General features: G+C 43.6%; 1 protein-coding gene across 1 annotated transcript in view; it reads right to left on the bottom strand.

Annotated features, from left to right (window-relative positions):
* ITPRID2 (ITPR interacting domain containing 2) overlaps positions 1 to 25,633 on the bottom strand; it is a 234,750-nt gene that overhangs the window by 103,559 nt on the left and 105,558 nt on the right. The window contains exon 10 of the mRNA XM_085645187.1: positions 23,262 to 23,331. Within this exon, the coding sequence (XP_085501313.1) occupies positions 23,262 to 23,331 (70 nt within the window). The remainder of the gene's footprint in view (positions 1 to 23,261; positions 23,332 to 25,633) is intronic.

The raw sequence follows: 25,633 nt of genomic DNA, 5'->3' as shown, positions 1-25,633 counted from the left end.
ATGTATATATTACTTTTTGTGTTTTTTTGTTTTTTTTAACTGAAGTTGCTTTAATACTATCTCTGCGCACCACATGCTTTAAACTACATTTAAACCCAAACCTACCATACTTCCCAAACATACACTAATACAAGCAGACGTGTACATTTTGTACTGTTAATCAAGTGGTATGTTCTACCATTCTGGATGAAGGGCTGGAGTTCACAGTGAGAAAGGATGGACCTTGCTTAGAAAACTGCCTATCCACCATGCAATTTAGTTTTGTAGCAAACAAACACTGAATGGTGGGGTGGAATTTCCCCGGTTATATTCCGGGCCACCGAAATCATGCAGCAATGTAAGACCAAATCATGTGGCAGGGTGACTAACTTATGCAACAAGAAAAGGCAAATCATGTGGCATTATGCTGTACATTTGTTGGCAGTATTATTTTTTGATAGTGACATTTAAACTTACATTAATACTTTCCAGGTAAACAATTCACCTGATTAATACAGTGGAACAACTGAATATTGTAATCTGCAGCTAATAGATGACGGGTTACCATGCGGTAACGTAAGTGGTGCTTTATTTTAATAACTTTTGATCATTGTATCCAAAAACAATTTTTGGATGAAATATGCAAATTATGTACAGATTGCTAGATTATGAGGCAAGTCTGGTACAGCTATAACTATGCAGACAATGCTCAGACACAATTCCAGTGGCCCGAATATTTCTTCTAATGTTTAATCCAGAAATAGATATGCACACAGACAGATATGTGCAAGCACACTGACCTTAGTAACTGTGGTCCCCACAGAGCCACTAATGCAGGTATCTCCAACTTTTTCTGTAAGAGCTACTCATGTTCAATGAAAATGATCCAGAGCTACTAATATTAGTAGCAAAATGAGAATAGATTGCTTTAGTGCCACCATATGCAGGATTACCACCAGTGCTTACCTGAATGAATCTGGCATGTTTGCCAGAAGTAATATGGGGCTTTGTCAATGTGCTACGACTCTACATTGGTAATACAGCAGAGCCATAGTTGCAATGTTTCCGGCACCAAGGTAATAATCTTAGTAATATATTTCCCCAACATCGCATGATTTACCACTGAACAATCCGCTATAAACTTATTTTGGAAATTCAACCATTCTTCTACAAACATCAGTTTAGGAGTTCTAAATATGTACACATTTTCATCTCAAATGTATGCTTTACAATTCTGGCATACATACATTATTTGAACCAAGCTAAAGCTTCAGGGTTCGTAGGCTGGACTGCACACCGGAGACCGCGTACAGGTAGCTTGAGAGCTACCAGCTAGCTCCTGACCTACTCATTGGAGAAGCCTGCACGAACGCTTAACATTTAGTGGTCAAAACTATGTTTATTAGAATATAGATGCCTGCAATACATATTTTGACATTTCTATAGAGAAAACATAAATGGACATTTTCTTACATACTCCAGCACTAAATGATGTATATTGTAACCAGTTCCTTCAGAGCAAACTGATGCAATAAAACAAGTTTCAATAATCCTTTTTTTTTTTAGGAATCTCTTGAACCACATATGGCCAGGTTTAAGTGCATTAGACAGCTTGGGGCCCTGAGGTCTCCAGGGTCCACCCTCAGGTTTAAATGCAGAAAGGCTCACCGATTGATCAAGGTTTAGCTTTTAAGTTGTTTATTAAAGACTTCTAGTTAGAGCACAGAAGGCCATCCATTTCTAGAAGTATCGTAGACTGTAGCCCGAAAGGACTTTGTGTCCAATGCAGAGAACATCTAACTTAAAAACTGCATTCAACCAGAGCCAGTAGAGTTCTTTTAAGGCTGGTTGAAAGTAATGAAACAAGTGGCAGTGGGGCACGTTTAACCTGCTTGGTTTTGAGGCCTACTTTGCTAGCCAATGAATTTCACTGCCTGATTTAGAGGTTACAGAAGCTTCATAGTTCAAACATGGCTCATGCCAACTTTGCCCAATGGCGAGTCTGGAGCAGTGGAGGATTTTCCAATGTAAAGACAGCTGGCCTAACAAGCATTGGCATAGCCAATAGGTCTCGCCTTTGGGACCTTAAAAGAGTTTAGCCATACAACACTTGATGTTGTTGCACCAAGGATATTGTGCTGGATAACTAAACACTTATAAGGTCCCAAAGGCGAGACCTATTGGCTATGCCAATGCTTCTTTTATAGGGAACCTTGGCCAAGTGACTGATTTATCATTTAAGTATCTCATAGAACTAAACGTACCACAAACAAGGCAATAAATCCTTGCACAGACTGTGTGTGCTGTCTTCCTGCCTTTCTAGTGGGAGGAGTCATCTATCTGTGCTGGATCCTCACTTTTGTAGTCTAAATACGGATCTCTGTGTTCTGTGGAAAGTAAAGCTGATATCTGCTTAACTCTGCACCCTTTCAAGTCCGCCCCGTACTTGTCTCACCATCAATATTCTCTCCAGATGTGCTCAAAATGTGCACGCAGATTTGCTTCCCGCTGTGCTGAGAATAACCTTTTCTTATCACGCTGATTATTATTCTATTTGTTAGCCTAAATCTCTCCACTACCCTGGAATTCCTGGGATGATGCAGAACACGTTTACTCTACAAATGATGCCATCAGGACCCGTAATGGTGCTTCGCTGTATTCTCATTTTCAAAAGCTAATGGCTTTTAAGATGAATCGAGCTGACTCCATATGTAGGCATATTAGTGATCATAAAGATAATGTTCAATTATTCGTTGTAATTATCAATTATATTTCCTTTATATTGTGGTGTGCAAAGAATGCCAGTCTGGTTAGTGTGCACATATAATGGAGAGCTGCCAAAATATCAGTCATGCCTCATTTTCCAATGACAAGAATCAGTCGGCACTCGGACCCAGGGAGCCGTCATGTGGAACTGCATCCGGGTGCGCAGTGAACAACCTCGTGCGCAGGGGGCGGGGATGCCCCAGATATCACTTCCTGGATACATGAAATATGATATTTAATGTTACTGCTTATAGAGAGGCAAACAATTTAAAATGTGAAATATAGAGCAGAATGTATATGTTCACTAAAATTCTGTTTCTATATCTCAACTTCTCTTCCTCTTCTCCAATTTTAAATGGCAGATTTTTCTGGCTTGAAAAGGAGTGGAGAGATGCTCTCATCAGAAGATGTCGCTTGCATTAGGAGTGTTGAGGTGTAGCTCCCTGAAGACACAGTAGTTAGATTGCAAGGCTAAACAAGCATTGGCCGCGTGGCCGTGAAAGTAACGCGGCCGCGAAATTGAAAGTGATCGCGAGCTGCGAGTGATGCGCTTAATGAGCATGACGAAGAAAGCCAGATGGCGCCTCTGCTTGTAAGCGCGTGCGTAACCGCAAGCTTGAGGCCAGCAAAAGCGTGTGATAGCATTTTCTGAAGCCCACTTACTAAAAGTCTCGCCACAGTAGCGCATGCGCTGGCTCAGGCGAGACCTGAAAAACGAAATGCAATGCCATTTCCCCTTACAATTCAAACATTTGGACCAAACATTTCTAAGGGAGGATTATTTTTTACGGTGGTTCTGGAGGGACAGAGTGGAGAGCGCTGTTGGCAACCAGATAGAAGACAGATTATGGGATACTGTCATTAGTTGTTGGCTTAGGCGGGTGGCCGATTTGGCAGCTTCCATTATGGCTTCTAAAAAGGCTACTACTACTACTCCCTCAGAACGCTGGTTCTCGCAGGAATTAGCGTAGGAAAGAGCAGCGTGCAAGAAAATGGAAAGAGTATGGTAGCGTTACTACAAAGAATCAGATAAAATTCACTAAAAATGGCCCTGAAAGACTACTGTAAAAATCTTAAGAGGTCATGCAGCACCTTTTATACGCAATGCACCAAGGAGGCTGACACTGATGGGAAGGAGATGCTTTAAATTGTTGCCAATGTTACGGACTTTGAATTTACATCCCTCCCCATCGGAACCTAGCCAGTGTTTATGCACCAGTCTCAGTGACTTTGAGGATAAAATCCTCAAAATGTAGTCTAATTTAATGGGGGTGAATAATGCTCCCAGGGGACCTGAAGCAAGAGACTTAGCTGGTCCCATTCCACACACTAAATTGTTGCCCTTCCAGAACCAGTCCTTGAAGAAGTGACAGCCTCCTTTGCGAACTGAAAGTCAGGGTCTCCAATGGATCCTATACCTCCTTATATCCTGGAGGTCCATCTCGGATATCATTGCTCCATTATATCGGAAGCTATCTGCTATGTCCCAACAGTGTCGTACCAGAAAAGAGCTAATTTAATTCCTCTACGAAAAAGGCTAACACTGAACCTGAACCCCTGGCTATTTTTCAATCAGTCTTTCTGCTCTCAGCAGCTTCAAAGGTTTTGGAAAAGTTGGTGAATCAACAACATACCACCTTTCTGACTGAGAAAAACTTGCTCCACCCTTCCCAATTTGGGTTTAGATCCCGTCACAGCAGAGAGACCACATTATCAGAGGTTTATGAATCCATCAAAACCAGTCTGGAACCTGGCCTTAATGGTGCTATGATGCGGTTGGACCAGTCAGTTGCATTTGATACGGTAGATCATAACATGTTGCTATACAGGTCAAAACATCTAGGTGTGACCGACTCTGCCCTAGGTTGGCTGGGCTCCTTCCTTGAGAGGCAAGGCAGGTGGCCTGGATGAAGCCGTATGCCTCAAGAGCAAAAAGGTAGGGAGTTCCGCAAAGCTCCTCCTTAAGTCCCACACTCTTAAACATTTACATGTCACCTCTGGCATATTTGGTTGAATAAATTAAAAATCAAGGTCATCTCATAGGCAATTGATACCAAAGTCCTGCTCATGTATGATGGGGATTCCATAAATGCAAATGCAGTGCAACCCTGACAAAACAGAAATCATCTTGTTTGGGCGAAATCCCCTCTCAGGATGGGCAGGAGCTTGGCCTGACATGGTTCCCCCTCTGCCCCCTCCAACAGCACTAGCTAGGAAGCTGGGCGTCATGTTTGATGCCCAACTTTCATTTGGGACACAGGTATCAACAGCAGTGAAAACGTGATTCTGGATCTTTCACCTATTGAAGTTTCTTCATTTGCTTCCGTACGATGCCCAAGTCACAGTGTTCAGGTTACTAATACTTTCAGGACTGAACTACTGCAGGCGGTTCTTTCAGAAGATGTGGATGACTCAGCTCTGTCTACATGGAGTGCAACATTCTTGTTAGGGGATGAACAGTGCATATTCCAGGCATCTCAAGGCTCAGAATTGACTGTTCTGAATGTGAAAAAGCAGATGGGTCAGCCGACAGATAAATGCTCAGTGGGTCTCTTGGTACACTTTTGATACTTTCGGTCATGCTATTCTGGTTAAGATACCTCATTAGCATCTTCAGTAGAATGATCACACTGTTGCGGGTGAATTGCTGATCTTGGGCAAGGTTCGTTTTCCATCTCACCAGTTCAGGTGGCTTTGTTAATCCTTTATGTTTTGCTTCCATTTTCTCTACTCAAACTTCTTTGTTAAATCTACTAACACGATTTTATTTTATCTGAAGAGGTCAGTGAATCTTCCACAGACTCTAGTTAGTTGAAGGGAATTGGTCAGGCCTCTTCACAAGCAGGGGATGGCTGTTATCTAGATTACCTAATATTGTAAACCAAGACTTCCATAGCCCTTTCCATGTTAGCTAAATAGCCTGTTCAATTTGTATGTCCCACTTGAGAGAGAATTTTAGCCCGATACCCACTGGGCATCAACCAAGGAAGTGATGCACGAATGCAAGTACTGGCAGGCGAGCCTGAGAGCAGCTACACTTAGTGCTCATTAAACACTCCTATCAAAGCAGGTGCAATTACTCAAATTAAATTAACAAACTTAACAGCTGATGAATATAGGGTGATTAACTCAACCCTCTTTATCATTGTAATAAGGAAGGGATATTTCAATAGGATACAGGATATTTCGAATATGTAAAACCAGACTACAGATCACTTCAATATCATTGCTCACATCTTTAAAGGCTCAACTTTAATTTCTATCCACATACCTCAGTCTCCCCAACGAGAAAAGCATGTTAAAAACCTTAACCTTCTACATCTCCTCAAGATCGTCAAAAAAAAAAAAAAGGAACCACACACAATAGAAAATGTGGTGCTTTCATCCACGAGGGCTGGGAGACTTGTCCAGTTTTACTACTAATGTGAGTGTGTAACAATAGGTAGGGGAAGACAAGGATCAATTGTGATCCAGTAGGGCATTAATTACCATTCACAAGAGAAGGGAATGGAAGGTCCGGCCACAGTCGTAGCCCCAGATATGAAAGCAACAAAAAGAGATGACTGGGCTGTTCCTTAGGAAAGGAAAGAGGAAAGGATCACTAGGAAAAAAGGGTTAGTGCTCAATGGAGGACAACCCCTGGGTATCCAATTTGTTGGATATAATGGCCTCACACACCCTTGCGAGTGTCATGCTTCATCATCGGCAATGCTCCACGTTGGGCAGGCGGTGCAATGCCCAACGGGCTCACCTCTAAGAGGGGCTCTTTATCGGAGATCTTTTATCCAACTGCCTATGGGTGAAGTGGGGGTGAGGGGCCAGGACAGAGTAGATAGTGTGGGTGAGGATAAAATGTGGCCTAAGGTACCGGAAAGCAATTTTTATTCTGGTGGTCCTCTGCCACAAGTAAAATCAAGGATAGCCGGTGCTCATGGGGACTATGGTTTCCCGGAATGGACCAGGGCTAGAGTGCAAATGGTGTGGTCAACATGTTTCTCGCTTCTAGTACAATGACTGTAGTTTTTTACTAGGTCCTGAAGAATCGCAATCTACAAAACATGACCTAATGATTAGTATGAGTTTAAATACAGCACATAAGTTGTACTACCTGTATGACACTGCTCCTACCTAAGGGTTAGAGTTATAGGGTGTCAACGGTACCCGGTGGATCTGACATTAAGGGAGAAGCCATAAAGTTTCAGGTTTCTACTGCTCGTGTCAGGGCCAGTCAAGCCTACCCATCTCACCGGGTCCGGATAGTCACACAATAACCCTGGCTATCGATTTTCATAAGGGAATGTTGGTTTTACCTTCAGTAAAACCTGCTTTGTTCACAGTTTTAGAAGGTTGCATCTTTTCTTTTCAAAGATGTTTAAGAGGTTCGCCTTTTATGCGTTCCATATTTTATATATATATATATATATATATATATATATATACACATACATATATATATACACATACATACACACACACACACACACACACACACATATATATATATATACACCCTCGTTCAACTATATTTCGCTCCACTCCTTTTAATCCAAAAAGCCATGTTTTGTGAACAAACACGTCGCGAGGCAGCAAAAGTTATGTATAAGACACAAGGTGTAGCAGGGGCTCGCGCCAATGTCCCAGATCCTAAACAACCGAGAAACAAATTGACCGAAACTATGTCTAAATTAGAGCGACTATATGAGCGTGCGATACGCAAATGGTGGGAAGCCACCAGTTTGCAAAGTTACATTGATGAAAAAAAGAGTCCCAAGGGGTTTGCGAGTATATACAGTGCCCTCATATGAGAATCCAGACCCAGTGTTATTAACGGACTGGGCGGAACACACAGCACAGTATTGCCAGGGAACATTGGGCATACTAGTGAAATACGCCTGGAGTGATCGGGACAAGACGCTCAGTGAGATCAAGGAGATTGAAGATGAATTGGCCAAGGAGGAGGAGAATAAGAAAAAGATTGAGGAATTTATGGGTCAAATGAAAGCAAGATTGCAAAAGTATGAACAAAAAATTAAATACCGAAAACAAGAAAAATTTGCACGGGATGAAAATGATTACTTGCAGGGCAGGGTGTTGACATTTGCCCGCAAATTTGATGGCCCAAGAAAAGAACTTGGTTTAAGATCAAAACAATTGCCACAAAGAATAGAGACCTCAGAATCTGATATTACAGAGAACGAATCTAGTGATGAACAAGTAGGGAGACCAATGGAAGGGAGGAAAACCCAGAATCCTTTTCACGGCGAGTTCCAGATAATCCGCCAATCCTGGCTTCGTGGGGGCAAGAACAAGCCACCGGAAGGAGACGTAGAAAAACACAACGGCCCGGTGGCGGCAGGAAGAGGAAGAGGCAAGGCACCCGAATGGGTGCATCGCAAGAAATCAACCAAGAGACAGTAGATCTGTCTAAATTAACGGTGGTCAATCTAACGGATAAACCTCTCTCACAGCTTGAAGAAAAAGTACTCAGTTTAGGATTAACATTCTGTCCGAGTAACCATCTGGAGTACATACAAACTAGAATTGATCTTTTTAATTTTGTGCGAAAATTAAAATTACACAAATATTTTAAAATAAGATAGAGTATGAGAGATCACAAAGGGGCAACATCAAGGTTGACGGCCACGGATGTATTAACTGGCAAAGATTTACCTGCAATAGAACTCTTGGAAAATCTTAGATTAGAAATTGAGGATAACCTTATACCAACTGAGGACATGGCACAAAGAGCAAAGAATATGGGCATTGATCAAGAACGAGAAGAAAGTCTGTTTAAACCAAAGTCACTCGTCAACCCCCCCAAATGCCATTGGATGCCATAGATGTTTTCACTGAAACTATGGTCAATGAACTTTCTAAAATTCAGGTTTAAGAACACAACAAAATCATCTCCCAGCAATCTATCGAAATTGGAAAAATTGGCACTACAGAATTTGATGCAGGATCAGTCAGTTATTATAAAACCCTCTGATAAGGGGGGGGAATGTGGTACTGCAAACTAGGGAACATTATTGCAATGAGGCTTTACGTCAATTATCAGATGTGAAATGTTATCAAAAAACAACTGGCGAGACGTATCAAAGCAGTATTAAAGCCTATGATTAACTGATTAGTAAGTGGTACAAGAAATTGATGTTGGGGCCGGAAGAACATATGTTCCTACGTAGTTCGAATCCTGTGATTCCTACTTTTTACCACATTCCTAAACTACATAGGGACAGCCTGCATCCGCCTGGTAGGCCGATTGTATCATCTCCTAAGGGATTGACTGAACACTTATCAATGTTTATTGATTATTGATTATTTCCTTTTGTGGCTCAGTTAGATTCCTATGTGAAAGATACAAAAGACTTTGGAATAAAATTATGCATGTGAGGTGGGATCCTACATACCAACTAATGGTATTAGACATTACGAGTCTTTATACCTGCATACGCCATGAAGATGGGGTGAAAGCTGCTAGGTTTTATTTGGAAAAACGCCAGCTGCGGTACTCAGAACACAATCAAATGCTAATAGAATTTATGGAGTTTTGTCTGAGCAATAAAAATTTTCTGTTTGAAGAACGACATTACAAACAGCTGTCTGGGACGGTGATGGGCACCTTCTTCGCCCCCAGCTATGCAAACTTGTTGGTTGGCTGGTGGGAGGAGCGGGTGCACAGAACCTACCAAGGTGAAAACAAGAGTGGCAAAGTAATAGAGTGGTATCGATATATCGATGACCTGTTCATTGTGTGGCAGGGAACAGCAGATTCGGCTCGTGGGTACATCGACCTTCTCAATCAGAATGATGTAAATTTGCACTTTTCAGGTACAGTGAGTCCGGTGGCAGTGGACTACCTAGACCTGAAGGTGTTTGCAGAAGAAGAGTAATATTCAGACAGCTCTTTACCGCAAATCTACTGCTGGCAATTCAATATTATTTGCCACCAGTAGCCATCCCCCAAAGCTTGTCAACAGTATACCATATGGCAAATTACTTAGGTTAAAAAGAAATAGCACTAAGGAAGAGGACTTTGAAGCGGCTGCTTCAGAAAGCTTAGCCAGGTTTACTGTGAGGGGATATAATCCCATGGCACTAAGTGCTACTTTACAGAGAGTGAGAGGCATCCCAAGGGATAAATTGTTGAAGGATAAAGACAAATCCGCAGTAGATAAGGGTATATTTCTGAGGATTACCCCTTACTCTGCAGAAGCCAATCACTTAAAACACATGCTCAAAAAGAATTGGCATATTCTAAAAACTGATAGCACTATATGCAAAGATATTCCTCCTTTTCCACGAGTTACTTTTAGGAAACCAAGGTCACTTTGTGACATGCTGGTTAGGAGTCATTTAGAAAAAATACCACATACAGTGAGTACTTTGAAAGAAGTGATGGGTTTCTATCCGTGTATTAGGTGCAAAGCGTCCTATCGTATACAATCCCAGACATAGGAAAGGTAAAGAAAATAACCAAATTCATTACATGCAGCACGCCATATGTAGTCTATTGCCTGGTATGCCCATGTGGGCTACGCTACATAGGTAGCACGGTCCACCAATTGAAGATAAGAATATTAGAACATCTAAGGGCCATTGACAAAAAAGATCAGACGTATCCTGTAGCACGTTACTTCGCAGAAAAACATCGGAGTGACCGTAGCCTGCTACAGTTTTATGGCTTGAACTATGTTCCTTTAAATATCCGTGGAGGTGACTGAGTAAGAAAATTACGAAGACTTGAGTCACGTTTTATAATAGATTTACTCACTAAATTTCCTCGTGGTTTAAATAGTGGCGAAGAATTATCTGTACACATAGGCTCATGATTGAGACCCACTCTTGGGTTAATTCCATTTGATGATTCAGTATTAGGAGCCCTGCTGAAATAGTTTTCACGGATGTTGGAACTATACAATGTTTCTTAGTAAAGATAGGATTTTTTACATGAATATGAGATTTGGTTTAGGAGAAATTATATTAAAATATACCTTGCGATGTAAATTAATACATTTATGAAATTGTAAAAAATTATAGCTAAGTGTAAAGAATATAAACAAAGTAAAATGTACAAAAACAGTTCTTTAAAAATGCTTTCAAAGAAAGGATATTGGCCGATCCACGGCGAAATGAAATTTGTGTACCACGACATAATGTAGGTTTGTAAACCGATACACGGTTGACGAACAGTGTGTAAATATGAGTTTATGTAAATCATGCACATATTTGTGTAAGGTACTTTGAAATAATTCATAAATGAATTGTAGTGCGTAGATAATATGAGCATATATACCCACTACAAAATGGCGCCTGTGTTAGATTGAATGCCCTAGTCCTTTCTTTGAGTTTGTGATAATGGCAAAGTTGAAAAACATGGCGTTTGCGATGTGTCATGGACATCGAGAAAGGAATCTCTGCCGAAACGCGTCTGTTGCTGGTCATTTGAATAAATCTTGTTGATAACGCCCCACGGGAGTGCGTTATTTTCCTTTTTGGATTAAAAGGAGTGGAGTATATATATATATATATATATATATATATATATATATATATATATACACACACACATACACACATACACACACACAGGAACTGACCACCAGGCAGACAGGGATTCTTTAGAGTGCTTATATTGTTTTCCCATTAGCAGCAACATGACGCGTTTCGACCGGGATTACCCGGTCTTGATCACATGACAGGTCAAGACGACCCTGTGATTAAGTAAGGTTGCACCAGAAATAAGCTCCTCCCATTTCAATCATAGAAATGAACAACAGACTATAGGTACACAGAATAATCACAGTGTGAACCCTATTGAATATGCTACTTACCAGTATGCATCTGTTCTTGGCATGTAGGGCTGCTGACATTCATATCTGTGCATAGATCGCCGCCTAGTGTTGGGTCCGGATGTTTGCACGTTGTTGTCCTGGAAGAGTCTTCGAAGTATCCTGGGATAGGTGACTCCTCCCCTGGACTACAGTGCGCATGGGCATCCTCTCCATCCTCAGATTGTTTTTCGCCATTGTGGCAGTGATGGAGTAGATACAGAAAGTGATGACCATGCTTACAGTAATTCTGAGAGCTGCAGCTGCTACAGGCGCCGGGGAGGAGGGAGGGCGATATGAATATCAGCAGCCCTACATGCCAAGAACAGATGCATACTGGTAAGTAGCATATTCAGTTCGAGGCATGTGGGCTGCTGAATTCATATCTGTGCATAGAATATATAGCAGTACCCTCTATTAGCGGCGGCTACCAGTGCCAGCTGCAGCGGTCTGTAAAAGAGTTTTGAGAACTGCCTGTCCTACAGCTGCCTGCTGTTTTGATTGCACATCTACACAATAGTGTTTGGTAAATGTGTGTGTAGTGGACCAGGTGGCTGCTCTACATATATCATGCAAAGGAATGTTTCCAAGGAAAGCCATGGAGGCCCCTAACTTACGTGTTGAGTGGGCTCGTGGGGGAATCGTTAATGTGCGTTTAGCCTTTTGATAGCAAATTTGAATACATTTAACGATCCATCTGGCTATACCTGCTTTGGAGATGGCGTTACCTTTGTGGTGTGGGGCAAAGGCAACGAAAAGTTGTTTTGTTTTCCTAAAGACTTTAGTCCTGTCGATGTAGTACATGAGGGCTCTCTTTACATCCAGTGTATGGAGTTCTCTTTCTGCGACAGTTTGTGGGTTTTGAAAGAAAACAGGCAGTTCAATAGTTTGATTCATGTGGAACTGCGATATTACTTTTGGCATGAATTTGGGGTTGGTACGTAGTACGACCCCGTTGGCGTGAACCTGTATGAATGGCTCTTGAATGGTTAGTGCCTGGAGTTCACTAACTCTTCTTAACGAAGTGATTGCCACTAGGAAAGCTACTTTCCAGGTGAGGAATTGAATCTCACATGAGTGGAGAGGTTCGAAGGGTGGACCCATAAGTCGGGTGAGGACCAGGTTGAGGTTCCACACCGGTGCTGGTGGGTGTCTTGGGGGAATTACTCGTTTAAGTCCCTCCAAGAAGGCTTTGATGGCAGGCACTTTGAATAAAGAGAGGTGCTGCCTGTTTTGGAGATAGGCTGATATTGCGGTCAAATGGACACATATTGAGGTGTATGCCAGATTGCATCGGTACAGGTGTAGGAGGTAACAAATTATGTTTTGGATGGATGCGTCTAGCGGGTTAATGTCAGTATTATTGCAATAAATGACGAACCTTTTCCATTTGGCTGCATAGCAGGCCCTGGTAGTGGGTCTCCTGGCCTCCTTAATGATGTCCATACAGGCAGGTGGCAGGTTTAGGTAGCCAAACTCTAGGACTTTAGGAGCCAGATTGCCAGGTTCAGCTGTTGCGGATCTGGGTGCTGAATCTCTCCATGGTTCTGCGTCAAATGCGCGGGTTTGATCCGCAGTCTTTGATGGGGCACCACGGAAAGTTCGAGAAAGGTGGTGTACCATGGCTGGCGTGCCCACGTTGGAGCAACCAGGACGAGTGTTAGTGAGTGTTATCTGAGTTTGCGAGCCACCAGCGGTATCAATGGTGCTGGGGGAAAAGCGTACGCAAATCTGCCGGACCAGTTCATCCATATCGCATTGCCCTGCGGATGTGGGAACCTGGCGGCATAGCTTTGGCATTTTGCGTTTTCGCTTGTGGCGAATAGGTCTATCTCTGGGTGACCCCACTGCTGGAAGTACGGTTGGAGTACTGATGGGTGTAACTCACACTCGTGCATCTGGTGGCTGTGTCTGCTGAGCAGATCCGCCATCTGGTTGTCTTTGCCGGGGAGGTGTTCCGCCATGAGGAACATGTTCCTCTGAATGGCCCACTTCCACATGCTCTGAGCCAGATGAGACAACTGTGGAGAGTGTGTTCCTCCCTGCTTCTGTATGTAGTACATGGCAGTCATGTTGTCCGTCCGGATCAACACGACTTTGTTGCACAAGTGTACTTTGAATGCCTTCATGGCTAGGAAGATTGCCATCAGTTCTAGAAGGTTGATGTGCATCTTCTTTTGTTGTGTTGTCCATAGTCCCTGCACTGTGTAATTGAGTACATGAGCTTCCCATCCCTGGAGAGACGCGTCCGCTGTCAGTATTATTTGTGGAACAGGCTCTTGGAACGGTCGGCCCTTGCAAAGGTTTTGTGGATTCCACCAATGCAGAGAGTTGTATGCCCGACCGCTCACCAACACTAGGTCTTTTAGTTGCCCGTGAGCCTGAGTCCATTGACGTGCTAAGCACTCCTGAAGCGGGCGCATATGTAGTCTCGCGTGTGGGACTATGAAAATGCAGGAGGCCATCATGCCTATCAACTGAATGAACACTCGCGCAGGAAGGGAGTGTTGGGGTTTGAACTTGGAAATCAGCATTTGCATGCTGTTGATCCTCACTAAATTTGGCTGAGCTGTGGCTGCCAGAGTGTCTATGGTCGCACCCAGGTACTGTTGTACGTGTGCGGGTTGGAGATGTGATTTTGGGTAATTTAGTGAGAACCCCAGGCTGTGAAGGAGGTGAATGGTGCGGGACATGTGGCTGGCGCATTGCTGGGCTGACTTTGCCTGAACAAGCTAGTCGTCCAGGTAAGGGTGGACATGAATGTGTTGCCTCCGTAAATGTGCAGCCACTGTAGCTAGGCACTTTGTGAAGACCCTGGGCGCTGTTGTCACGCCGAAGGGAAGGACCTTGAATTGGTAGTGCTGCCCCTGAATAGTGAACCTGAGATATTTTCTGTGTGATGGGTGAATGGGTATGTGGAAATACGCATCTTTGAGGTCCAGCGTGGCTAGGAAGTCTCCCTGTTTGAGCAATGGGAGGACTTGTTGGAGGGTGAGCATGTGGAAATGCTCTGAGAGAATGTAGCGGTTGAGGGGTCTCAGGTCTAGTATGGGTCTGAGTGACCCGTCCTTCTTTGGTATTAAAAAGTACAGGGAGTACACCCCCGTACCGTGCTCGTGGACGGGTACGACCTCTATTGCACCTTTTTGCAGCATACTTAGCACTTCCTGCTGTAATAGCGCCAAGTGCTCTGAGGACATAGGACGGTGTCTTGGCGGTATTGTGGGTGGAGTTGAGGTTAATTCTAGGCAGTAACCGTGTTTGATAATATCTTTGACCCACCTGTCCGTGGTGATGGAGTTCCACGTGGACAGGAACCTTTGTAGCCTTCCCCCGACAGGTGTTATGTGGTCGGGAGGAAGGGAGAGGGCGTCACTGTTTGTTCTTGGGAGAGGATCTGGTATTGCCGTATCCGCGTCCTCTACCCTTTGTGCTTGAACCACGATATCCACCCCGGGTGTTTTTATCGTAGGTACTTTGGGTGTTGCCCTTGTTGTAGGTTTGCTGTGACCCCTGTCCTCTACCTGCGCCTCTATTTCCGGGGCGACGAAAGGAGCCACTCCGAAAGGTCTGCGTTTGGAGAGCCCCCATGGACTTTGCAGTGTCTGTGTCCTTTTTTATTTTTTCTAGGGTGGTGTCAACCTCTGGTCCGAATAAGTAGTCGGGGTTGACCGGCTGATTGAGGATGTTATTCTGAACCTCCGGTTTGAATCCGGAGATTCGTAACCAGGCGTGTCGTCGTAACATGACGCTAGTGTTTATTGCTCTGGCAGCTGTGTCTGCGGCATCCAGTGCACACTTAATGGATGCGTTAGTGAGGAGTTGTCCCTCCCTGATGAGGAACTCTGCTCCTTCTTTGTATTGGTCAGGGAGATGTTGAAGTAATGTTTCCAATGTGACATAGTGTGCGCGATCGTAGCGAGCTAGGAGCGCCTGAGTATTGGCAATACGCCATATGTTAGCTGCCTGGGCTGCAACCCTTTTGCCGGAGGTCTCTAGCCCCTTGTACTCCTTGTCCGGGGGAGGAGCATCCCCAGTTGTCTGTGAGTGCGCCCGTTTGCGAGCATTGGCGACTACGATGGAATCCAGAGGCAACTGGCCTCTAATGTAGGTAAGGTCCCCAGGCGCCGACCTATATTTTTTGTCGATCCTGGGGTTTATTACTCGTGCCCTGGTGGGTTCCTTGAAAATGTCCTTTGCTGGTTTGAGGACACCTTTCAACATGGGTAGAGTTTTGATATTCCGTTCTGAGGATGCGAAAGTATCCATTAGAAAATCGTCCTCGATTGTGTCGGAGTGGAGTTGCACACCATGATTGGCCGCAGCACGTTCAATAAGGGCGTTGAATGCGGCAGTGTCCTCTGTGGGAGATGTTTTCGCGCCATATAGCTGCATGTCCTGTGTATCCATATGTGCACCCGGGTCTGCAGGGTCATCCCAAGCCTGATCAGGGTCCTGTTGGCCGTCAGGGTCCATGTCTCCGGGGTAGGGGACGTGGTCACCCATGTAGTCCTCCAAAACGTCGGTTTCAGAGTGTGTCGGAGAGAAGGACTGTGGATCTTGATAGGAGGTATGGATAGGTTCGTAAAGAACTGGTTCCGAATCCACTGGCAGCTTTTTCTTTAGAGGGATCCGGTAGGAGTCCAAAGCTGGCTCGGAAGTTATCCTCCGCTTGTGGAACATCATTCTGCCGGTGTCGGCATCGATGATGTGGGATGGTGACGTCTCCGTAGGAGAGCGTTCGGCAGGCGTGATCCTAGTGTGGGTGACACGTGTTCTGATTTCGAACATTTTGGGTGCCGTGGATGGCGGCAGGCCAAAAGTGATGTTGGCCGGTGCCGGAGAAGCTTTTTGAGCTTTTTTCGGCTTGGAGCCTGAAGGGTCCTGTAGGGCTGCCTTTTCCTTGATGCGTTGCAAGGATGCTGCAACTTGCCGCACCTGGAACGCCGACGGTTCTTTGGCGCCGACCGGTTCTGTAGAGGCAGGCGTGGACTTTTTCGGCGCCACGGGGTCATCGAGTCGAGGAGAGGTAGTAGCTGTCGACGGCGTCGATGATTGTGCCTGTGGTGCTGCTTTCGAAGTAGGGTGAGACGCAGCAGCTATTTTGACCACTGTGGCTGGAGCCGATTGTTTCGGTGCCGGGAGCCAAGGCGGTTTGGCGGCACCGATGGCCTTTTTCCGTGTGTCGGCGCCGACGTCGGCTGCTGCGAGCTCGGCACCGAAGTCCCGTTTGGTGCGGTCGGTGCCGACGGGTTTGGCTGGCGTCGAAGGTGTGGTGGGCCTCGATCCGACCAGTGTTACTTTTAGTTTAGGTTTCTGTGGAACCGATACGGCTTTCGGTTTTGGTTTCGATGAAGGGAAACCAGTCGTTTTGGGTAGTAATGGCTGCCGCTGAATGTCCGAGGCCGGGCCAGAGGGCGGGGCCGAAGAACTGCGGGATAGGTCTTGGGTAAGGCCCGAAGGCGATCCCTCGACCGGAGCCATAGACTGACGCACTGGGATATCCTCCGTCTGTACGGGTAGGCCTTGCTCGTCACCGGAGCTACTCTCTTCGGCCCCTAAGGCCTCATTGTAGTCTCCTACCTCGGTGTCGGCTTCGTCTCTGTGAAAGAGTCGTTCTTCGATGTCTTCCGATCCGGAGTTGTGTTCGGAAGCAGGGCTGGAGGGTAGGTTCTCCACGTCTTCCACATCTTCGTCCTCGGCGCTGAAGATGTTGGTCGGGGCCCGTGCCGCTTGCTGCGCTTCAAGTCTCGCTGCTAGTCGATTCCGGAGAGTCTTTTTGGATCGGAATCGGGCACAGGCCATACATGTGGACTCGTCGTGATCCGGTGAAAGGCATTTGTTGCACACCGGGTGGACGTCGACATGGGGATATTTAGCATTGCATACAGTACACCGCTTGAATGTTGTCCTCGATTCCATCGTCGAAGTCGGGTCGATGGTCGGATATGATGCGAAAAGAGTTGGTCTTGAAGTTAGTAGACTAACAAATAACTATCGATACCGATCGGGAACAGTACCGACGCGAACTAAAGGCCTTTTGGCCTGAAAAAAGTTTTTCCTAACTTGAGTCAAGATAAGCACATCCGAACCCAATGGCAGAAAAAAACAATCTGAGGATGGAGAGGATGCCCATGCGCACTGTAGTCCAGGGGAGGAGTCACCTATCCCAGGATACTTCGAAGACTCTTCCAGGACAACAACGTGCAAACATCCGGACCAAACACTAGGCGGCGATCTATGCACAGATATGAATTCAGCAGCCCACATGCCTCGAACATAAACAAATTCAGATTTAAAAACTTTTCCTGCTGGTAATCATGTTACTATCTTATAATGTGTATTTAAACCATTAAAAACACCTTATATGAAAAATCAGCACGTGATAAATACATCACCAAATTTTAATGGCATTAATATCATCACATTAGAGTATTATGTTTCTATACGTCTGTTGATGGAGCAAAGTGCTTAGTGCATAATAAGTGCAAACCTAACAAAGAATAAAATGATTAAATAAATACATTGATGCAAGTAGACTATCAAAATCATAGATCTCTTGCGTAGTCTATATGTAAAAATTGACAAAATAAAAGAAAAGGACGCCTGAAATAAAAAATAAAAAAATCAATCATTATATTATTGAATGCTAATGCAATGTTATTTCAAAACGCCAGGATAAGATTTCTTAAAGTGCTATTGGGCTGCAAGATCTGAAAGTGCAAAATTAAGCAAAGTTTGTACAAAATTACTGTGTAATAAATATGTGCAAAAAAGATGTTCAGAACAAGGATCACAGGAAATCGATCATTATATATATATATATATCAGCAGAGCACTCTCCTCTCTCGTGTCTGACCAGCTGAGCAGAAGGGAGCACGGACCACGGATTCTTTTCAAATATCGGTTTATTCACAAAACCAAAACAAACCAGGCAGCCATTTCTTTTCAAATATCGGTTTATTCACAAAACCAAAACAAACCAGGCAGCCATAACGCGTTTCATCCCTCCTGGGGGACTTGATCACATGACGCAGTTTAACCAATGACATGCGGTATTTAAAGGAAAAACACATTTTTTTACATTTTTTAACATCACGTCATCCGATTGGGCAGTATTTCGATAGTGGTTTCCTATGTATATTTCATTTCCTGTGACACTTAATCAGCAAAAATGTGCAGTATGACGTTGTTATTTAGACTTTCCCATCAATCTCAGGATAAATCCTGTAATGTTCAACGTAAACTATTCACAATATTGATTGAAGAAATTAGGCCCAATTTTTTATATATTTTGTGTTGGCGAGTCAGAACCACTGCTAGCGGCTCCCGGCTACCGAAGAGGATGTGGGCTATCCAAGTCCAAGGTTACCTACCATATGAGGGATACCTACGGGACACCGTGAAAACGACCAGCAGTAGGCGAGGAAGAAAGATGCAGCGAGCGGATGTGAGTGACAACAGAGGCATCACAATACTCAGCAAAGAGGAAATGGCAATTAAAATAATACATCAATGTGGAATCAGATGGTATAAGAACATTGCATTATGGGACACCGATGCCTTTCCTGATTGCCATACATATTGTCTATACATGTGAGTGCCGCCTCATAATTGGTCCAAACTCCACCAATAGGGAACATGATGAATAATTAAAAGAAAAACGCAAGCTGCACCTAATTGAAATGGTTTCACGCACTGAAGAAGGCTCACGCCGAAATGCATTTGCGCAAGAAAACCACCATATACTCCCGAGAGTGCTCCACGTTTTTCGAAGTTGTTGTGTAACAGTTGCGGTTCACCCCCCGCCATTGGAAGCACCCGCCAAGTGTTCGACAAGCCTGGGTGAACGAAAACTTTGTTATATATATATATATATATATATATATATATATATATATATTACCTACTGGCGGTCGCCAGTAGGTAGTTATAGTTAGGACCACGTTTCCATAGGAAATCCGCAACATTCTATTTTGAATAACTTTTGCGCCGGTCGACGAATCCTCGCGAATTTTTCAAAATAGGTGGGGCGCTACGCTCCGCTCCTACCCTGAAAGTCTCGGGGGGGATTCGTCAAGCGGGGGCTGAGATAAAAGGGGGGTCCCAAAACGCGTTTTTCCCATGCATTTTTCCATAGGACCTTTAGACAGGGTTACAGCCCGAACGGCTGAACAGAATTACTAGAAATTTGGCAGAGAGGTAGTCCTCAGGTCAAGGAAGTGCCTTTTGTAGGTTTGGTGTAAATCTGTTCAGTAGATTCTGAGAAAATAGCCTTTAAATCAATATATATATCTGAGCCAGCTTACGGTGCGCTTACGGTACGCTTACCGTACGCGTACGCTGGCGTGCGCGAGCGCGATTCTGATTGGCTCTTAGATCTTAGTAAACATTCGAATCGGCCGAAACCAGGAAGCTGCGGCCGCCATTTTCTCTCTCGCACTGAGAGCGATTTTTAAAATTTAAAGCCCAAAAACATGTAAAGGGGCTGTTTAGACAGCTCCCACACACATAGGCATGTTGAGGGAGTCCCCAAAGATCCTCCAAGGCCAAAAACGGAATTTTTATTTTTTCGGTAATTTCGCCGATTACGCTTACCGTACGCGTACGGTAAAAAATAATTTAAAAAAAAAAAAACATCATCCACACTCTCTGCACCCCGTGTGCAATTGGTGGCCGAAGACCACCAATTGTGCATGGCTTATCACAGATGAAAAAAACTAAAATTTAAAAAAAAAAAAAATAAAAATAATAATTATCCACACTCTCTCCACCCAGTGTGCAAATGGTGCCCGAAGGGCACCATTTGTGCATGGCTTATAAAATATACGAAAAATTAAAATATTACCTTTCAAAGCGAAGTGCATCATATGTCCTCCATGTGCGCACGGTGCGCGAAGCGCATCGTGCGTACATGGCCCATCTAGCGTAACGTGGGCACGCGGTGCGCGTAGCGCACCGCGTGCCCACCGTGCGTGCATGGCACTAACTGCGTAAAGTGGGCGCGCGGTGCGCGAAGCGCACCGTGCGCGCACAGAACGAACTGCGTTAAGTGGGCGCGCACGCCACGAATGGCGTAAAGTAACTTAGCATTTAAAAAACCGTACAAATTCACTGAAAAAACCATAGGTTTCACACACGTTATAGTTAGGAATTAGCATTTAAAAAACCTTGCAAATTCACTGAAAAAACCATAGGTTTCACACGTTATAGTTAGCGGAAATTTTACTGATAAAAAACCAATGAAATTCCCCCGTTATAGTTACTGCAGGCAACTATAACTCACGCGACCGCAATCTTCTGCTGATGACATATGTGTCTTTATGAAAAAAAAAAATTTGTAATATATGTATAGCTAAAAATGTATGGAAGAAGACATGGGCAAATAAGTGTCTAAATACAGTATTAGCATCAGCAGAGGATTGCGGTCGCGTGAGTTATAGTTGCCTGCAGTAACTATAACGGGGGAATTTCATTGGTTTTTTATCAGTAAAATTTCCGCTAACTATAACATGTGTGAAACCTATGGTTTTTTCAGTGAATATATATATATATATATATATATATATTTATTTTATCTACTGGCGGTCGCCAGTAGATAGTTATAGTTAGGACCGAGTTTCCATAGGAAATCTCAAAATTCTATTTTGAATAACTTTGGCGCCGATTGACGAATCCTCGCGAAATTTTCAAAACGAATGGGGCGCTCCGCTCCTACCCTGAAAGTCTCGGGGTGATTCGTCAAGCGGGGGCCGAGAAAACGGGGGGGTCCCAAAACGCGTTTTCCCCATGGATTTTTCCATAGGGACTTTAGTCGCAGCTACAGCCCGAACGGCTGAACAGAATTACGTGAAATTTGGCAGAGAGGTAGCCATAAGGTCCATGAAGTGCCTTTTGCAGGTTTGGTGTAAATCTGTTCAGTATTTCCAGAGAAAATAGCATTTAAATCAATATATATCTCTGTACGCGCGCAGCGTGCGCGAGCGCAATTCTGATTGGTTGTTAGATCTTAGTAAACATTCGAATCGGTCGAAACCAGGAAGTGTCGGCCGCCATTTTGTCTCTCGCACTCTGAGGGGGTGAAAAACAAATGTGGAGAACGTGAAAAGGGGGCAGGGTAGACAGTTCCTGACCCCCTAGCCGTGGTCAGGGGGTCCCAGAAGGACCCCCAAGGGCCAAAAAACAATTTATTTATTTTTTCGAAAAATCGCCGAGTGCGCGCACCCTGCGCGCACCACCCAAACGGAAAAAATTCTGCGAAGTTCGCGCAGCGTGCGCGTACTCCGTGATTTATTGGAAATAAAAAATGTATTTGGCCCTTGGGGGCGAAGCGCTCCGTGCGCGCACGGCAAGAACTTTGTAGAGGGGCCGGGCGGTGCGCGAAGCGCACCGCATGCCCACCGCGCGCGCACGGTGCGCGAAGCGCTCCGTGTGCGCATGGCACGAACTGCGTAAAGTGGGCGCGCTGCGCGCACCGTGAAAAAGTTTTGTTTAAAAAATATTAATAAATACAAAACTTAGCATTTAAAAAAACGTACAAATTCACTGAAAAAAACATAGGTTTCACACACGTTATAGTTAGCTGGGCATTTCCCTCGTAAAAAACCAATGAAATTCACCCGTTATAGTTAGTGCAGGCAACTATAACTCACGCGACCACAATCCTCTGCTGATGACGTCAGATATTACATCACTGATGACATGTGTCTTTCTGAAAAAAAAAAAATGTAATATATGTATAGCTAAAGATGAATGGAAGAAGACATGGGTAAATAAGCGTCTAAATACAGTGATGTAATATCTGACGTCATCAGCAGAGGATTGCAGTCGCGTGAGTTATAGTTGCCTGCACTAACTATAACGGGGGAATTTCATTGGTTTTTTACGAGGGAAATGCCCAGCTAACTATAACATGTGTGAAACCTATGGTTTTTTAAGTGAATATATATATATATATATATATATATATATATATATATATATATATATATATATATATATATATATATATATTTTTAACATAAGTGGGGCCACAACGCCCTTGTTTTGGCCTTCGTGCAAGAGAATGGAAGCAGGAGGTGGTATCAGAGGTGAAGGGGTGTGGGGGCGCGTGAGAGGCAACTTGTAGTGATCCTCTTGAAAGGTAAGGCTACAACCTGGAGGCAATTTACAGCCTGGCCTGCTACAGTAAGTAACATTCTCAACAAGTGGTAAATGAGGGAGATCAAGGAATATCAAAGGGACCATAAAGACAGTTTTTTGAGTAAAGGCGGAAGGGCATGTAAATCCTCCAACAGTTCGTGCCTTTGAGACTGCCCAGTAATCTTCGGTTGAGTATCACAATTTCGTACGCCATTCCTCCATACCGTGAAGAATGGGTACAGATAAATACTGCACAAACATCCGATATCACTATTTGATGCTCAGGTCTTTGAGTGTTGGGTAGCTCATCAAAAATGATCTGAACAAGTGTAAATCTTTCTAAATAAAGAACAAAGTTGATTTATCCGTGTAAGTGGATATTTTATTTAGATTTTACAAAATAGAATTTTAACTCTAGAATATTGTACTTATCTTGCAAAGGTTTATGGATCTCTTAAAAGAAGCAGACTATTTTGAGTTGAACTGGCAACTATTAAATACTGAAGTTACAGAAAGTCAAATGTACAGTGATCTGGTGCTTACCTTTGGCCAACTTGTCTCGCGATACATGGCAAGGTGGTCCATGGGTCGATTCCCCCTCGGTACTTTGAATCTAAAAAGTAGACAACCACTGTCAAATTGTAGCATTGTATTATATGAAGCATGACAAAAATATGGATGTGTTAAACAGAGGATGGTCTTCGCGACCATAGGAAAATGTAATTACCTGTTGCAGACTCTGTGATCCTCTTATTCCTAAATGACTTCCATCTGCTATACATGGTCCACCACCACTTGGATACAGAGCATGCTCCATGGCTTAAAAATGGTAATTCACTCTTGGTGGGTCTACTCACAACCATCTCTTCTTCCTTTGGCCAACTGAATACCTCAGCATCATAGATCTTCACAACTACCAACCATTCTTGGTAGCTACAGTTGCAATGATAAATAGAGCTTCTGACTAAACACATGTCTATTTAGGAAGCATTTTTCTCTCTGGTCTAGGAGTCTCTGATCCCAATTTGTGGGAGAATAAAGCACTGCACAGCAATGGATCATGACAACGGATTGTCACCACATGCAGAAATATATGGGGTACCTAAATGGCCATCTACGGAAGGCAATAATGGGTTTCACTGAAAAGAACATTAACTAATTAACTTAAAGTATATCCCCCCCTTTTTCCTTCTCTTTCCTTTCTTTCCTTACTTTTCCCTTTCCTTCTCTCCATAGAAAAAAAAATAAAAAAAAGATTAAAATGTACTTGCTTAGCATTTGTTTATATATTTCAATTCAAGTTCTTAGATTCATTGTTTATTATTATATGCTATGCTTATTTCAAATGGTTTATACATTTTTTTTTCCTTTCTTCGATTTAAGAGATTGGTGTATTTTTTCATTTTTCTTTATTTTTCAACATACGCTTGGATTGACTTAAGGATGTTTATTTCCATTCGTTGTCAATGCTTTCTGTTCTTTACTCTCTTTAATAATGCATTTTTAAACTACAAAAAAAGTACATTTTCCATGCCAGACCTTGGAAAAGTATGCCCTTTCTGACCACTCCAATAGATTGCTTAGTGGTTGGAGGGCTACCAACCAAATGAACTATGTTCTACACTCCTGATGAAGACCCCCATTATTTGATGCATCAAGGTTCTAAAGGTTGACGTTTCTGTGCTTTGGCTGCAATACCACAATCATTGATTCTTTATGAATGGCCCGAGACTACATTGTTCACATGCAGAAGGACTATGCATCCAAACCTTTTTGACATGAAACACCACTATTTTTTATTTACTTTTATCTCTGATATTAATCACATAGCCTTCACCTAAAGTTTACGTTGGATCTACAACTAACTTGGTTACTGATTTCTGACACATCACTCATGATTCACTTTCAACATACTTTAAAACAGATCTCCTGTGGCCAGCACAAACTGACAGTAGTACAGCTAACATTCCCAAGTGAAGCAATTTTCAATTTATTCAATCCTCATGTATTTACATTGTACAGACATGAGTTGTGCTGAAGAGAGTGTTGATCCAGGGTTTAAACGCATGTACTAGAAAACAGGGTGCAACCTGTTAATTCAACCATGGGCAAGATGTCTTCAAGGGTGCCTCACAGATCTTGGATCTCATACTTTTTTAATGCATGTGCCAGAAAACTGGTACATGTATCCAATGGAAGGCAGACATGAGTTTTAGATGTATGTCAATGACACTCCGGTGGAGACGAACTTTGAGGGGGCATAGGGTATGTTACGCCCAGCATTTATTTCTAAAATAGAACATATTTTCTATTCCAATTAGTTCAAAACTAGAACAGTTGATGGTTGGCACTTCGCCTTTGCACCCTTGAGAGCTCCCTCCCCCAATTTCATGCAATTAAGGTGTTTCTAGAATGAGAAATGTAATTCAAGAATCTAAGGGGTGTACCGGTCTATACCCTTTATAAGGTTGCACATGTACAACAGGTCAGATGAATCTCAGTAAGGTGGCATGAAGCCTGTATGAAGCTGGTTGGGCACAGGGCAGTGTCAGTCTCCGAGATTATTCTGTCCTGGCACTCTGCCAGTTATGATGATTAAAACATTTCATTCAAGCCACAATAGGTCAGTGAGACGGAGAGGGGGCTTAGCTAACAGTCCTATGTCCAAGAAACTAATGCCCTGCGTTATTTGGCACCATAACATCCACAGTTGATCAAAAACGGGCCCACATCTGCCACAGATTTCAAACCCACCCAATCGAGAGAGTCTCCTAAAAGTCTGATCCTCAGAGGTTCGGAGGAAGAAACTCTACTATCACATGGCCTGTCATGGAGCATTTACTGCGGAGTCTAAGGGCTCTGACAATAACAAGGGGTACCAATAACCCAGTCAGATGTAATAGGGTATTTAGGCT

The sequence above is a fragment of the Triturus cristatus genome, chromosome 3_1 (assembly GCF_964204655.1).
Source record: "Triturus cristatus chromosome 3_1, aTriCri1.1, whole genome shotgun sequence".
In the NCBI taxonomy this organism is placed as follows: Eukaryota; Metazoa; Chordata; class Amphibia; order Caudata; family Salamandridae; genus Triturus; species Triturus cristatus.
Note: the sequence above shows the minus strand (reverse complement) of the source record. Positions and strands in the feature narration are given on the sequence as shown.